This window comes from Alosa pseudoharengus, unplaced genomic scaffold (assembly GCF_046254945.1).
Source record: "Alosa pseudoharengus isolate Yale_2024_CS ecotype anadromous, Long Island Sound unplaced genomic scaffold, YU_APseudo_1.1 YU_APseudo_1.1_scf_2, whole genome shotgun sequence".
NCBI lineage: Eukaryota > Metazoa > Chordata > Actinopteri > Clupeiformes > Clupeidae > Alosa > Alosa pseudoharengus.
Window position 1 is genome coordinate 20512471 of NW_027468663.1, and position 15020 is coordinate 20527490.

The following is a 15020-nucleotide window of genomic DNA, read 5'->3' on the forward strand; positions in this document are numbered from 1 at the left end:
ACCTGATGATCTCTCACGGCACACTAGTGTGCCCCGGCACAGTGGTTGAAAAACACTGGCCTACACTGAAATTTCAAAAGGATATGGACCTAGTCTACTGCAACTAGACTATCAATAATAATAATAATAATAATAATAATAGTAATAACCAGCTTCATCGTAATCAGACTTGATGTAAAGGATGCACTTTGTGTAGATAAAAATTAACTCATGATAAATCCAACATTTAATTTCAATAAAACTCACAATTTCATCCAATTGTATTCATTTATTTTTTTATTTGTTTTAAAGTATCCTATGTCTTATATAATTCAGGCTCAAAGATCCTGTAATATATGCAGAGAAAAGAGGAAAGGTCTTTGACACTTTGTGATTGACATTCACAAATATATATATATATATATATATATATATCTAGCTACTGGACACAGTGATCAAGGATAAAGGGTCTCCTACTCGGTGCAAAGTGTGGAGTAGACTACGTGAAGCCTGGTGAGACAGAGACCAGCTATCTCCCTGAGTGTCTACGTTTGGTTGATGCTTTACTTGATGCATCCAGAATATTCAGATTAAAAACAAAACAAAAACAAACAAAGAAACAAACAAAAAACAAGGTGCTCTATGGAGAAACTGAGGCGTCGGACAGGCTGTGCTGTGTTCTTACTGAGACTGTCAGAGAGCAAACGTCCAAGGCCCGTGGCAGATTGTTAGATGGATAATATAAAGTAATGGCAATTGCACTGTAAGTATATACAATCAGATTCAGGTACTTTAGTGTTACTTAGAGATACTGTAGAGATTTTTGTTAAATAATTCCAACGATAATTTAACTGTTCTCTATCTTCTGTCGGGCATAACACATACATAATGTACTGCACCAATACATCCGTATCAAAAGCTGTTATGGCCTACAGCTATCCCCTATATTTAAACAGTGCTGTTACATGTTCCGTAGAGTGCTGCTGATGGAATTGCGAATGCAAAATCAGGGGGGTAGCTGAGATCTCTGTCAACTCTTGAGTTGTGCCGAAGTACATAAAAGAACAACAGGACGGAAGGACAGGAAGTGGTCAAACAAGCTAAAGGAGAAAGGAGCCTCAATTTACAAAATATTACATTGAAAATCCTGCAGTGTTTTTACATTGGGTGTGTCCTGTCCAAGTCTGATGGTGGAGACTGTACAGGAGTATATCTGTGTCCAATTCCTGCAGATCGAAGGTTAGTATAACATTGTTTCTGAGAACACAAACTAATATAAATGCTTCTTCTCCTAGCAGAGTTCCTCTTCCGCTCAGATCATCTCAGGATTGTCAAACAGGGTCAGGCTGTGAGGTCTGGGGCCCTCCTTTGGGCTTCTGATAGGTCCATACACAGACTAAAGCAGCACTGACCCCTTCGCCTTCATGTAAAAAAAAACGTTCAACAGAGGAGTTCTGCTCAAGACGTAAAACTCCGTCCCCATTTGGCCCTGGAAGTGACTCTGCTACAGAGTCTCTCTGGAGGGTTCTGGAGGGTGGAGTCTGCACACTGTAGAGAGGAAAACCCTGAGAGCCAAGTTCAACATGGCGACGAAAATCACAACTTTCCCAAGAGGTCGTCGGAAGCCTCTTTGGACAGTTTCCACATCTTTAGTTTGTCTGTGCTGTCATGCCTCATTTGTACATAATTTCCCTGGAACCGGAGGCCAATTGACAGGTGACCACCCTGATTTGGATCCGTCTCTCTTGGTATTTCTCTCAAAAACTGACCAGCTGTCCTCCATTTTACCTCAATGACTTCCTTTCTTTCTTTCTCTCTCTCTCTGTTGCTTTCTCTCTCTCTGTGTATCTCCTAATATATATTTATTTATATACATTCTTTAAAATAATCATGTATAAATGTATGTATAAATTAAACAAACATAGTCATTTCTCACTCTTTCTCTAAGTGGCATTTTCAGGGGAAAGGGATATGGGACTGAGGTTTTCCATTGCATTAAAAAGAAACATAGTAACAGCACCAAACACTGAATGAACAAGTGCCTGTACAAACAAGTACACGACATGAGTTATAAGTGCTTTAAACACGGGAGCAATATTTGAATGTGTGTGTGTGTGTGTGTATGAGAATTAGGATTTCTCTTGTTATTTTGTAGATGTGTGCCACCTCAATGTGTGTATAGTGAGCCTCTCAGCTCTGCATCACCCCTGTCTGTTTGTCCATTTTGTGAAAAAGGGAATACTGAGAGTTGATCTTGGTCCCTTAACACCGGTAATATTAGGCTCCAGTGCTGTGCCCAGATAATTCAATGATATCTGAACTGCTAAAAATACTCTGGCCGACAGGGTTCATAAAGTACGATGCAGGGCCAAAAGTAGAGTCTGTACATTCGGCCTCTCTGGGGAGAAAGTGCTACGGCCGGGGCATTACATTCATGATCAAACTGAGGAGGGGGGAGCAGGGGAGGCGAGAGAACTGGGGTCTGTCCCATCACGAGAGCTGGGCATCTCAAGTACATGCAAGGGCTAGACAACACAAGTCAGCGTGTGCTGATGGAGCGAGAGTCCAATGTCCTGTGTGGTCAATGGAACTGTTAGACACAACATTGATGGATAAAGTGTTGGCCCCTTGCAACAGTGATTGGTGCTGGGACAGACAGACAAGAGGGGCATGGTAAGAAGGGGCTTCTTGACAGTGAATAAGTGCTGGATTGTCGCAGAACTGCTGCTGGTTAGCTGAGTTTCACTCAATTTAAAGTCTTTTTTCTTTTAATTTCCCCTATCCTCCAAACACAACCTCTCTGTCATTCTCTCTCCTTCCTAACCCTATCTCCCTTTCTTATTTTATTTTCTCTCTCTTTCTCTCTTTGTGTTTAGCTGTTGGTGGAATCGGGAAAGGTGATTTCACTGCCAAACACTTCCCGGTAGAGTGGAGGAAAGCTGTGGGCTGTCTCAGGGTGAAGCAGACGGAAAAACTCCAGCTTGTCAATGTGGAGATTGCAGATCGACTTCATCTGAGGAAGCTTTGAAACCATCTGAAATATAGATGGGGGTTAGAGAGAGGATAATTAGTACACGCTCTCATCATTCAAAGACATGAAAATATGTACTTTTTTGTTTCAAGCAAGGCATAAGTTCATTATCAACCTAGCAAAGCTTGATGAGACAAGCACTACCATATCTTATGATCAAAAAGATGCACTTGCTCTCTTTGTTTAAATTATGCACACATGAGATCCACAGAATGGTCAAATGAGCTTTACTATCTTCAGGACAAAGTCTCTAGGCTTCCTGCCTCCTACTTCCTGAAGAGTAACAGAATGACTCGTAGTCAAAGTAAGACTAGAGATGGTCCAGTTGCTCCACGTACCTTATCCAGTTTTTCAGCAGATGCTCCGGACATGTGTAGACTGTGCTGCAATGCCAGGTAAACTTTCTCCTGCAGTTTATGAACCTGCTGGGTGTCTGTCAGCCAGGGCCGATCTACAAAACACAAACACGCTATATTCACACACTGCTTTCAAATTCAGCATATGTAAACATGAACAGTTCGTTGCTGCTATGACATTCATTATAGTCTCATGTGCATGGCATAATTGGCTATTTATTTTCTTTTTTACTTTTTATTATTTGTTCATTGTCTGTCTTGTATGTCTTGGTGTCACGGGTACGCTGGCGATTACGCCGCTTCGTCCATCTGGCATCTTTTGTCTTGTTCAAATGACATTCTCTTTGCATTTGTGTTTGTTATTGTTATTTTTAAATATATGTGACCCTGCAAGGCGAAACCAGCCGTTTTGGTAAAATTTACAAAATTAAGTTATTGTACTCACACGAACGACCATAAACTAAGCTTTTCAACGATATGTATTGCAAAAAGTATCGCTAAGATAACCGCATCCAAAGTTGGCATGGTTCTCCTGTCACGATACGCCAGAAGAGGACAAAATCACCTTTTTAAGTAAATTGTCACGTGCGATAGTGTGAGGGCACAGCTATGATTAGCCTTACGGTAGCGTGACTTTGAAGCGGATGACTGACTACCATAGTTTCAACCGTGCAATGAGTCTTTTTTTGCCCCCTAGTTAATACCTGGGACGGTCATAAGGTGTCACTAAAGAATATAATTAATGTATTTTGGGGGAAGTAAGGGGAGAGGAAGTTCTGTGTACACAGATTGTGTATAGCCTAGCCTACTTTTAAAATGTGCTAGCCTACTTCAATGGAAAACTTCTCCTGGTCCCTAAAATGACGCCAGGATATTTCTAAAAGTTTGTGCTTTTGACCGTTCTTGCCCTGAAAGGCAAGTCTTTCACATTCATATTACATCTGCCAAGAACGATATAGAGCTGACACATTGAGTAACGAGTAATGAGTAGCCTAATGAGTAAATTAGCTCTACCGTACCCTACCGTAAAACCTTATAGCGGCGTGGACAAAGGGAATGACTGCTAATGTGTTGAATCTTCACCTAAATAAAGTAAGGGTTTAACAGTCAAAACGTATGTTTATCCGTGAAATTTGTTCACAATATGAAAGTGTAGACTGTATACTGTCTAATTATGCGAAAACGTGAAATTCGACATTTTAACCTGTACGTTTGTTTATCGTGGATTTTCTCAAAATAGCACCGTGCGCCAAACGACTAGTTTCGCCTTGCAGGGTCACATATTTGTCATGTCTTGGTGTCACGGGTACGCTGACGACTACGCCGCTCTGTCCGGCATCTTTTGTCTTGTGTTTGTTATTGTTATTTTTTTAAATATATTTGTCATGTCTTGGTGTCACGGGTACGCAGGCGACTACGCCGCTCCGTCCGGCACCTTTTATTCTGTGTGTCAATGTCTTGTATGTCAGGTTGCCTAGTAATGGGGACGCTGGCCAGATGTGCCGCTTCTTTTGGCCTATTTTTGTTTGATTAATTATTTGTTTGTTGTTTGTTGTATAATTTGTTTGTTCGTCTGTCTGTGCTAGGCTTGGGTATGCTGGCGAGTCACGGCACTCAAGTCCATCACATAGTTGTTTTTGTTTGATTCTTTGTTTGTAAACTCAGGGCATTGCTGTAAAAGAGCTTAATGCTCAGTCAATTTCCCCTGAATAAACAACGGTTGATGATGATGATGATAATGATGATGATGATGATGATGATAATGATGATGTCTATGCTGTACATTGCATTCAAAATGCAAAAGCTTGCATAGCTGTTAGGTAAATGGCTGTTGCAACTAACCTGGGGATAGCAGAACAGCAGCACTAAACAACGCCATCTCCTCCTCCGACAGCTGAAGACGGCTCAGGCCTTTGGCCAAGTCAAAGACAGCGTTTACAAGGTCATCACAGCCTGTACACACACATACAGAGAGAGCAAGAGAGAGTACAGAAGAGGTTAACATCCAACACAAAAAAACTCTGCATGTGTTCTGTCTTTTAGATGTTCTGCTACAAGGACTTGTTACACAAATAGCTGAGGTAACAATTTGAATGGATTCACTGACTCATGCATAACCCATTGGCAAGGTATCCACAAAATAAAATGTGTGCTGTGTATTATCAGATGTTGACATTAGTCTGGTATTTTTAAATCAACTCAGGTGTAATAACGTGGGCCAAAGTAAACAGACTTCCTAAGATACAGCATAACTCCCTCGGTGTAATCTCCCTGTGTATGAATTTCCCCTTGGGGATCAACAAAGTATCTATCTATCTAACTATCTATCTATCTATCTATCTATCTATCTATCTATTTATCTATCTATCTATCTATCTATGTATGTGCAGTTGGGCATAGGTTATATTGCAGTATTAGAGAAGGGAGCCAATGGTGACTATAAAGAACACCTTTTTAAAGCTGATGACACCTGGGGCAACTTTTTGAGCAAGGCTGCTGGGCAATTTTCCTCATTATTGTGGTTCTGGCATGTTCCCAATTTATTTTCTGAAGAACTTTAATCATCAGTAGGTAAATCATTATGATCCATCATGATCAAAAATAAATGGAATTGGTTATGTGGTTGCCCAGCAACATTCATCAAAAAGTTGTCCCATGTATAAGGGATGACATTGTTATGCAGAATACACGGCACATTACACTGCTACAGAGTTCAATAAAATTGTTACCACACAAATATATAAATAGATGACTAGAACCTGAACCATCAAGCTGATTAAGTTGTTATTAGATACAGGCGGAGAGCACTCACCTAGAGCCTTGAAGAGCTGGGGACTGGCAAACTTGCCATCGAAAAACATAGTGTTGTTAGAGGAGTTGTATGCACGACACACACGGATCAGCAGCACCTCCAGGCAGCCTGGAGAGGACGACCATAAACAGAGAGAAGAAGGGGGAAGGGAGGGAGGAGGGAGGGGGGAGATGCTCCACCGTGCAATAACATACAAGGTGCAATTTTGATCCAAGTAGATGTGCAAAGAGAATGTCATTTGAACAACACCAGGATAAAGATCAGAATTGCATTCAACCAAAACACATTCCAAACATTTATATTTCAACAAAATTGAATATTTATATAAAGGGAATTTATATAAATAGAGAATTGTTTGATGAGTAATGTTTGACGGATTTAGGTTCATTTTGGGTTTGATTATCCCGCCAAAGGGATTTAGTTATGAGATTGATAAAAGTGCAACAGAGAGCACATAGAGAGAGAAGATTGGAGAGACAAAGGGACAAAAGAGCAAACAGTTAGCTCAGGAACAAGACAACAGTGTTCAACTACATTCAATGGCTATGCAGTACTGAGCAGGCTGTTGGTGTCAATATGCGCAGGTGAGAGTGTATACTGGTAAGTCTGTATGTTGAGGGGAGAGAGAGAAAGAATGAGAGAGTTGTGTGTGTGTGTGTGTGTGTGTGTGTGTGTGTGCGCGTGTGTGCGGGCCTGTGTGGGCTCTAATGTTTTCTCCATTTGTAGTTGTCACCTACCTGTTGCCCGGTTAGGCAGCTACAAATGGTCAGACACAGACTGGCACCCTGGTCCCAAATATGCATGTTTGTTTGCTGACGTGTTCAGATGTGTGACAGAGAGAGACACCCGTTGAGTCCCAGAACAAATATGACGCCCGCTTTTCCAGTCTGTGCACAACTAGACTAACAGGTATCATTCCTCTGAGTGTGTCATCTTTCGTTTTGTAATAGTGTGTGTGTGTGTGTGTGTGTGTGTGTGTGTGTGTGTGTGTGTGTATAAGCCTGTGCATGTGAGACGGTGATGCTTACTGACCTGCTTTGAGCAGGATGATCTGGTCGTTCTGGCACAGGTCCATGAAGCCGCTGATGCGCTTGGCAAACTCCACCACGTACTGGACGGCGTGGGTGATGTGCAGGGCACAGCGGGGCCACATCCACTCGGCAGACTGAGGACATGACGGAGGAAGACACACAAACAAACATGTGAAGAGGGAGGGCGGGAGGGGGGGACACATTTCCTCATATGTCCACACAGCAAAATGGGCTTGTGCTTTTGTGAGTGAGTGAGTGAGTGAGTGAGTGAGTGTGTGAGTGAGTTAGTGTGTGAGTGAGTGAGTGAGTGCGTGCGTGCGTGCGTGCGTGCGTGCGTGCGTGCGTGCGTGCGTGTGTGTGAGTAAGTGAGTAAGTGAGTGAGTGGCAGCTAGGGGGCTCACCTTGCACTGGAAGTGGCGCGTCTCCTCGGACGTGTACTGACTCCAAGTGAGCCTCTTCAGCTCCTCTGTGCCGTACTGACATGTTTCCAGGTGGGACTTGACCACATTTTGTGTGATTCGCTCTATAACAACACACACACACATACAAACAAATTATTACCACGGTATTATACAATATCCTGCTGCAATTCCTACAATTCTTAGATTGATCAATCAAGTTCATTAACTCTCATTTCTAAACCTAAACTCCACTGTGCCTTCCATCCTTCAATTCATCCATTTTCCTCACAGTCCAATCCCCACTCATCCAGTCACCTGCCCTGGCTTCCACTCATCTATCCAACAGTGGTGTCTATCCAACCACCTCTGCCCCATCTGTCCTATCAGCCCTGCCAACACCTTACAGTCCCTCCATCCCGTCTCACGGCCCCTCTCAGTCTTACCTATATCCAGCAGGGAGCAGTCGTCCGGCAGGGACCCCAGGGGGGAGTGTGTGAGCACGCCCGTTTCCGCCAGCATCTGGTACTCGTGCTTGACCAGCGGACTCCCTCCGTCTCCCGAGTCCATGCTGCTGGGCTCAGGCGAGCTCTGGTTGGAGGAGCCGCTGCCAGCGCTGCCCCCTCCTCCTCCTCCTCCGTAACCGCCGCCGCCCAGCATCTCCAGGCCACTGCAGTACTCGCTGGCCTCCTCGGGCGTCAGTGGCAGGTCGAACAGCATGTCGGGCAGCGCGGCAATGTCGTCCAGGTCGCTGAGGGTGGTGGTGCTGGAGCCGCCACTGCTGTAGGAACGGCTGTTGCCGCCCTCCTCCCCGCTGTCCTCGCGGCCCCCCTGGCCGCCCGCCATCACCGCGCCTCCGCTCAGGCACTCGGACTGAGACTTCTGGTGCTTCTGCACCTCGGCGTACAGGCTGTCGCGCTGCTTCTTGGACATGCGGCCGAACTTCACCGCTGTGAGGGTAAAATGTTATGATTAGATCTTTAAGGTAAATCCCTGCTTGTGTTGTACTGTATGTAGGCAGAGTTGCAGTGCATGTGGCAGGGCAACTGACTGCTCTTGTTGTGTTCATCTAATATCATCTCCGAATTTTCATTATTATAAAATAAAAATGTTACATATTATTGTACTTAATCTTGGTTGCATAGATGATGAGGAGGTGAGAACATTGTTTGATTGATTGTTTGAATGATGGACAGACTGAATAGATAGCTTATGTTAAAATGCTAGTTAAAAATGCATTACATAATGGGGTTTATGTAATATCAGACCTGTCCACTTCTTTAGCTTTGAGAGTAAAAAGGCCACACGTATTGTTACATTATGTTACATTATATTACCATCTCCCTGGATTTACGAGTGTGTGCAGAATATCTCTGACACCACGCAAACACACAAGGACACATCAACAGCCCGTACTCACCATCACGGCTCATGCCCAGTGTCAGGCACTTCTGCAAACGGCAGTGCTGGCAGCGGTTACGGTTGGTGCGGTCGATGAGGCAGTTCCTCTGCCGTGAGCACGAGTACATGGCATTGTTTTGTTGGCTGCGGCGGAAGAAGCCCTGCAAGAGGAGAGAGAGAAGAGGGGGTGGGTTAGCCGACATAAAACACTGGCCTGCTGTCAGCTTGGCTCAGCCTCTTCATTAGAGCGCTATAGTACAGACATCATCTGAGCAGATGTGAGCCGTTTCCTCCATGTGGTTTCAGAAGGGCTGCATGGGCACGCGTCATGTTCAAAGCCCCTAACAATTATGAGCCAAGAGTGTTGCCATCAACCGACGCCGAGTTTTAATGAAGGAAAAGAGAGAGTTATATAAGGCCTCACAAAGCTAGTCCAGGAACTAGAGTGCTGCTCTATAAATGTTTAATCAAACGGTCTGCCTGGAATTTCTTTTGTCTAGTTTCATACAGCGGCGACTTTGAGTTCAAAGCGGTCTGCCAATGGCAAAATTGGTATCAAAACTGCCAAAAGCCTCTCCATTTGATAGTTTGCCAGGTGCTTTTTCCTGCTTACCTTGCAGCCTTCACATGTGATCACGCCATAGTGGATCCCTGAAGATTTGTCCCCACAGATTTTACAAGGTATCACCTCAATTTGGGCTGCAAAGACAGAGAAATGACACATTACAACACAATTCACGCAATATAAGCATACCTGACAGACATGTGATGTAATCATGAGGACTACAGAAGCACAACAAATAAGGTTGTGACAAAAACAGAATACTTTCCAGAAGACACCCATTGATGTAGAAGTTATGCAAATGAGCAGTGCACTCACTACACAGAGATTGTTGAGTGATTCTGGAGGAGCAATTAACCATTGAAACATTAAGGCTATACTTTGTGAAGCACTTTTAATATTTACTTAGGCCCTCTACCTTGATTGTGTGATATGTTAAGAGGTAATAATATTGCACCCCTCATCTTCTCATACAAAAGGAAAATCAACAACACAATGAGATCACTAGGTTATCCTTATGCAACTATACCCATCAAGATGGAGAGTGCATTATGTTGGTTGCTTTTAAGTATGTGTGTGTGTGTGTGTGTGTGTGCTAAGCTGCTCCAACTGAAGACACTGTGCCCTTTCCTCCATGACAGGAATAGCCTGGAGTCATGTGTCAGTCAGTGCAGCATCCTGTGCCTTAACACCGGCAGACTGTACTGTATATCAAGAGCTGAGCTACCAGTTAGGTAACAAGGTAATCAGGAAGACTTTTCTATCTCTCTCTCATTCACAAGTATATAAAGCTCAATCTGCAGCTCAATCATAAAGCGCACAACATAACTAGCTCAATAAAGTTAGTCACAATAGTTTGCTGAACATGCATTTTCCTACATGCAGGATGATTATTCAGCATTAACTTTTAACAGCTCTCTCTCTCTCTCTGCAATATAACACAGAGATAATAGCTGGAAAAAATATCTTTGTCCTCCATTTTGTACTCCTCGTTCCCTCTGTCAGCCGAAAGCAATGACCAGGATATATTGAGGCATGCAATGGAAAAATCTGTAATCCCATAAGCGCTCCCCCTCCCCCTCCTGTGCTCTGGTTATATAACTGCCGTCTGCTAACATTCCACAAACACAGTCACTGAGGGGCGGCCAGTCTAGTAATGCTACCGCTCCGCCCTTTCACCAGGTATTGGCTGGCTCCAGAGTGAGTGGATTTCTGAGTGGCTGCGCAAAATGTCATTTAACTTGACTGGGCTGTCAGCCCATCTGGATGAGCTGTCCTACTGACACACTTTCCCATTGAAAAGGGGAGGGTGTGGGAGGCAGCGGAGTGTTCACCATTTGCAAAGCCTTTTCCTTTTTTCATCTTTTAAGGTGGAACAGCAAAAGACTTCGCATGGAGGTTATGCATAAAACAAACAATAGAAACAAACAGTACCTATACCAAGTCAGCCTAATACACAACCTAAAACATACTCCGTTATACACTTTACAAACCAAAGCACTACATTTTAATACACATTATAAGGATATGCACATGTTCATAAACTGTCTATTACATCTGGCTTGAATTAGGCTACAGACCATAGGACCTAAACCTACTATTAAACTGCAAGACAAGACAAAGAAGACAAGTCACAATAACACTTTTAACACAATTAAACCAGATAGTGGTTTCCTATAGTGGACAAATCTACAATTATGAATTCACACAGTGGCACGTAACCACCTGACTACAGACTACAAAGCAATCGTTAACTCTACTGATGCACAGAGGGAGAGGCACTATCAGCCCACATGGACACAAAGAGACTACATGACTAAGTACATGCAGAATGAAGGAACTGCCAATCGAAATGGTTATGGTTACTTGCAGGCTGAGTGCCTGTTATGTCATAGCTAAGGCAGACAGTTGTTGGGGTAGAAAGAACAGAAAGCCAATGACCTATCCTTGAGGGGTGACTTTTACAACCCATTATGGAACTCATAAAACCTAAAGAGATTATTTTTAAGACTGTTAACAGCCATGGTAAAGACAACCTGAGATTTAATTATTTTGTTCTGCCACTTTGAGTATGGGTAACCACAACCATGTTGCCATAATGTCATGCGATGTATAAGCATGCCCAGGCATGTTCCCGAGCCAATAGTAATGTCCAGGAAAAACAAGATTTATGTGTAATGGTGTCCAAATGCTGAACAGCAAGCACAAACAGGCTCCCATTAAACGCAAGGCACGTTATGTACTACCAGCTTTTTTATCTCTGTTTGTAAGAGTGCATCGTGTCCACGTAGCTTTACTAGTTAGCCCTGTTCGGTTATTACTGCACCACCCGTTTTTGCTCCCCACCTTGTGCCGTGCAAAGGTCACACATCCACGAATGAGATACTTGAACTTTCAACTTTATCCATCATCTACCGAACTTCTATAGGTCATCTTCCCTCTACACATGAACTGATTATTTGTGCTGACTCCTTATTTCTGTGAGATATGCTGTAATTGGGGATATCTAAGGAGAAACACTGCTTTCTAGTTCATGCTTTGTTATCGGTGCTCCTGAGAAACACTTTGGAAATGCAATCCCAGCAAGTTGTGAGGATATGTAATTTCCTAGAAAAGTCTATGGGGAAAAGAGTTGGGTCAGGAGACAGGCCAACTGAACTTAATGAACTCTGCAGATCTAAAAAAAATCCCACCGTCTCATTCAGTATCCTTTTCAAACAAAAAACACACTGCCTTACTGTTTACAGCTGCTAACAGAAAATACACAACTTTACAACTAACTAGTTGCTTCCTTACGTAATGTACAAATAGGCTCGGCTGCTGACATGTTAATAGGCCTATAATAACCAGTGTTATTCCAACAGCAGTCAAATGTGAAAATAGTAACCACACAAACCAAACATAACATGTTATCTATTGTATCAGGTGACATAGGCTAGTCTAAATGAAAACATGCATTTGCATAAAATCCACATAGTATTATACCATACATTATCCCTAACTTAATCCAAGAACTCTTTAGTAGTCCACTAGTCTGTATCTCAAGTTCAAACACCCACCACCAACAGCGCTACTTTGCAAACAAACCGCGTGGGTTTACACGTCCTACCTAAGACCCGCCCCTTTCCTCCCCTCTCCCTCTCTTAGCTTGCCCCCCTCCCCCTCCCGCGGGTGTGGCGTAATGTTCGGTGACATAACTAGGTCAGTAGAACAGTTAACTCTCTACAGCTCACACAGCCGGCCATGCTGGAACCTGAAAACAACAACATGCTCACAACACGCGACTGATACCACTGACATTAACAGGAGACAGATCTGCAAGTTTTCGTCCATGAAATATCATTGTGGCCAATCAGTTGAGCCAAGTTGTCAATATTTGACAGAAACCATGACCGTTATGCTACTAACCAGTTGCAACAATTGTGGCAGAATTCACGCTACATATTTAACATTACGAATTGTTACAAAGTAACATTGATTGCTACAATAGGAACATTTCATTGATTATTGTTAAAGATACATAGAGTGGGTCTATTGTCCCCCTCCCATTACAACGTACGCCTTGTCATAAAAAACAGATCATAAGGCGTCCTCTACAGATTACCTTAAACAAACTACACACACGTAAACAAGGCAAGTGCAAAAATCTGTAAAATACAATACCCTAATATATATGGTCACAGTTATGGTTTGCAAATCGCAATAGAAATACAACGTCGTAACTATTTCTACAAATGCTGAGGGGAACATGTCTGCACAAATTACTGCACACCTATTCAAACTAGGTGGCTAGACTTCGCTGTTACTCAGCAGTGCAGGAGTCCACCTCATGGTCAGTGCGAACTGGCAAGCCCATCACAGAGATAGAATGGAGGATTACTGTGATACGCAGAAAATTATGTAAGTCCTCCTGCAAATGAAACTTCAACATTGCACCCATCGTGCATGTTTAGCAGTGCAAACTGAATGTATATGCAAAGAACAGAATGGCTATGCATAATTAATATTAAATGTCTATACAGATTATAAAAAAATATATGCACCAGACACAGCTGAATATCTCAACAATATTTGTTGGCGCATTTACATGAAATATCATAATGATTTACTCACCTCTCATTTTGATTGTTTCTTTGGGTTGAACTCCTCAATGTGAAAAAAATGCCAAGTTGGCCAGCTAGGTGGCTAGCCTCAGATAGCTAGCAGAATATAACCTTTTAGCTCCAAAGTGGAGCATTATCGAGAGTAAATATAACCGCAAATATCTCTTGATCTTTGTTCTTCAGCCGTCGAGATAATTCATGCAACTTTTGATATACGATTTCTATAATGTACGGCACTCAAGAGCAACGTCGTTGTCGTCGTTCCGATTTCTCCTCCCTTTCCTAGTCAATCCTTCCCTCTCTGTGCCTTCCTCTCAGTCTACCCTGCTAACCTACTTTTCGACGCGTGGACTCTCACATGATCTCACTTTGCTGGCCCATACAGACTCCACACGGGGACGCGCATCCTTCCCCGCTCTTAAGGTGGATCCGTTCTTTCTAGTTTTACGCATAGGTTCTGCTTTCGCGTAGACCACATTTTGGCAAGACGATATGCCTAAAAAATAAACACGATAACTTAAGTGTGTGCTCCAATGCTCTTGCTTTGTGTACCCCCCCCCCCCCCCAAATAATTTTATAGTCACCGCAAAGCTGCCCAAAATTGAGCATAATCAGGCTTCAAATAGTTAAAAACAATGTTTTTGGATGTCACCATAGCCTAGTTAAATAGATAAATCCGAAGACAGTCTGTAAGCAGGGTAATTCTCCTTGTGTAAATTAATGCCATAATATTTTTATTAAGTGGTTAATAATGAATAGTTTTGTAGATAAATCTGGATTACAATATTACGTTTTATCGATGTAGATTAATACAAGGCTTTCAGTGATCAGTGTTTGTCAACACTGATTATGTAATCAGAATTGGAATCATATAATGTGTGCTTCTGGCTCCTTGTGTGGACATCTGGAGAATGGAACCCAGATTGTCTCATGGACAGTACTGTTTTGATATTTGTAAAAAAATATGTGACCGTTCAGTCTGCTGTCAGTGTAGCCCATCTGATTTAGTGCTAAGGGAGTAGCCATGGATAGTCTCATTTGGTGACTTGGTGTGTTATAATTTCACATTATAATTCCTATTTTGTTTCAGTATGAAAACCAGCATTGATTTGTATTTTCTGGTGATAGATGATAACTGTGCAACCACGGGTCGTGGGATTTAATGATGCAATTCACTGGCAGACTGAGTTATGAAACAAGGAGAAGGGGAGATTACAGTAAGTAGGTTAGTAGAGCAGCTAAGGAGTACACAGCAGGCTACACCAAGCACTCCCATTCTATGGTCCCTCCCTCCCCTCTCTCTCTTCCTCACACTCTCCCTCCCTGCATGCACACGCGCACGCACAC

The 15020-nt window shown here is 42.9% G+C and overlaps 1 protein-coding gene across 1 annotated transcript; it reads right to left on the bottom strand.

Annotated features, from left to right (window-relative positions):
• Positions 1 to 258: 258 nt before the first annotated feature.
• LOC143134043 (nuclear receptor ROR-beta-like) lies at positions 259 to 14011 on the bottom strand. Its single transcript, XM_076294106.1, has 10 exons — positions 13684 to 14011; positions 9622 to 9707; positions 9028 to 9169; positions 8054 to 8557; positions 7611 to 7732; positions 7211 to 7343; positions 6179 to 6286; positions 5209 to 5319; positions 3349 to 3461; positions 259 to 3013 (listed from the first exon to the last, which is right to left on the bottom strand). The coding sequence occupies exons 1-10, from the start codon at positions 13688 to 13690 to the stop codon at positions 2852 to 2854; spliced, it is 1488 nt and encodes a 495-aa protein (XP_076150221.1). The 5' UTR covers positions 13691 to 14011; the 3' UTR covers positions 259 to 2851.
• Between the last annotated feature and the right edge of the window lie 1009 nt (positions 14012 to 15020).

Bases quoted from the DNA above. Each gene is read 5' to 3' on its own strand.
- LOC143134043 (XM_076294106.1), bottom strand. The intron at 7,733-8,053 runs GTAAGACTGAGA...GTGTTGTTATAG, and splicing joins CTGCTCCCTGCTGGATATAG to AGCGAATCACACAAAATGTG. The intron at 6,287-7,210 runs GTCAGTAAGCAT...CGTCCTCTCCAG, and splicing joins GATCATCCTGCTCAAAGCAG to GCTGCCTGGAGGTGCTGCTG.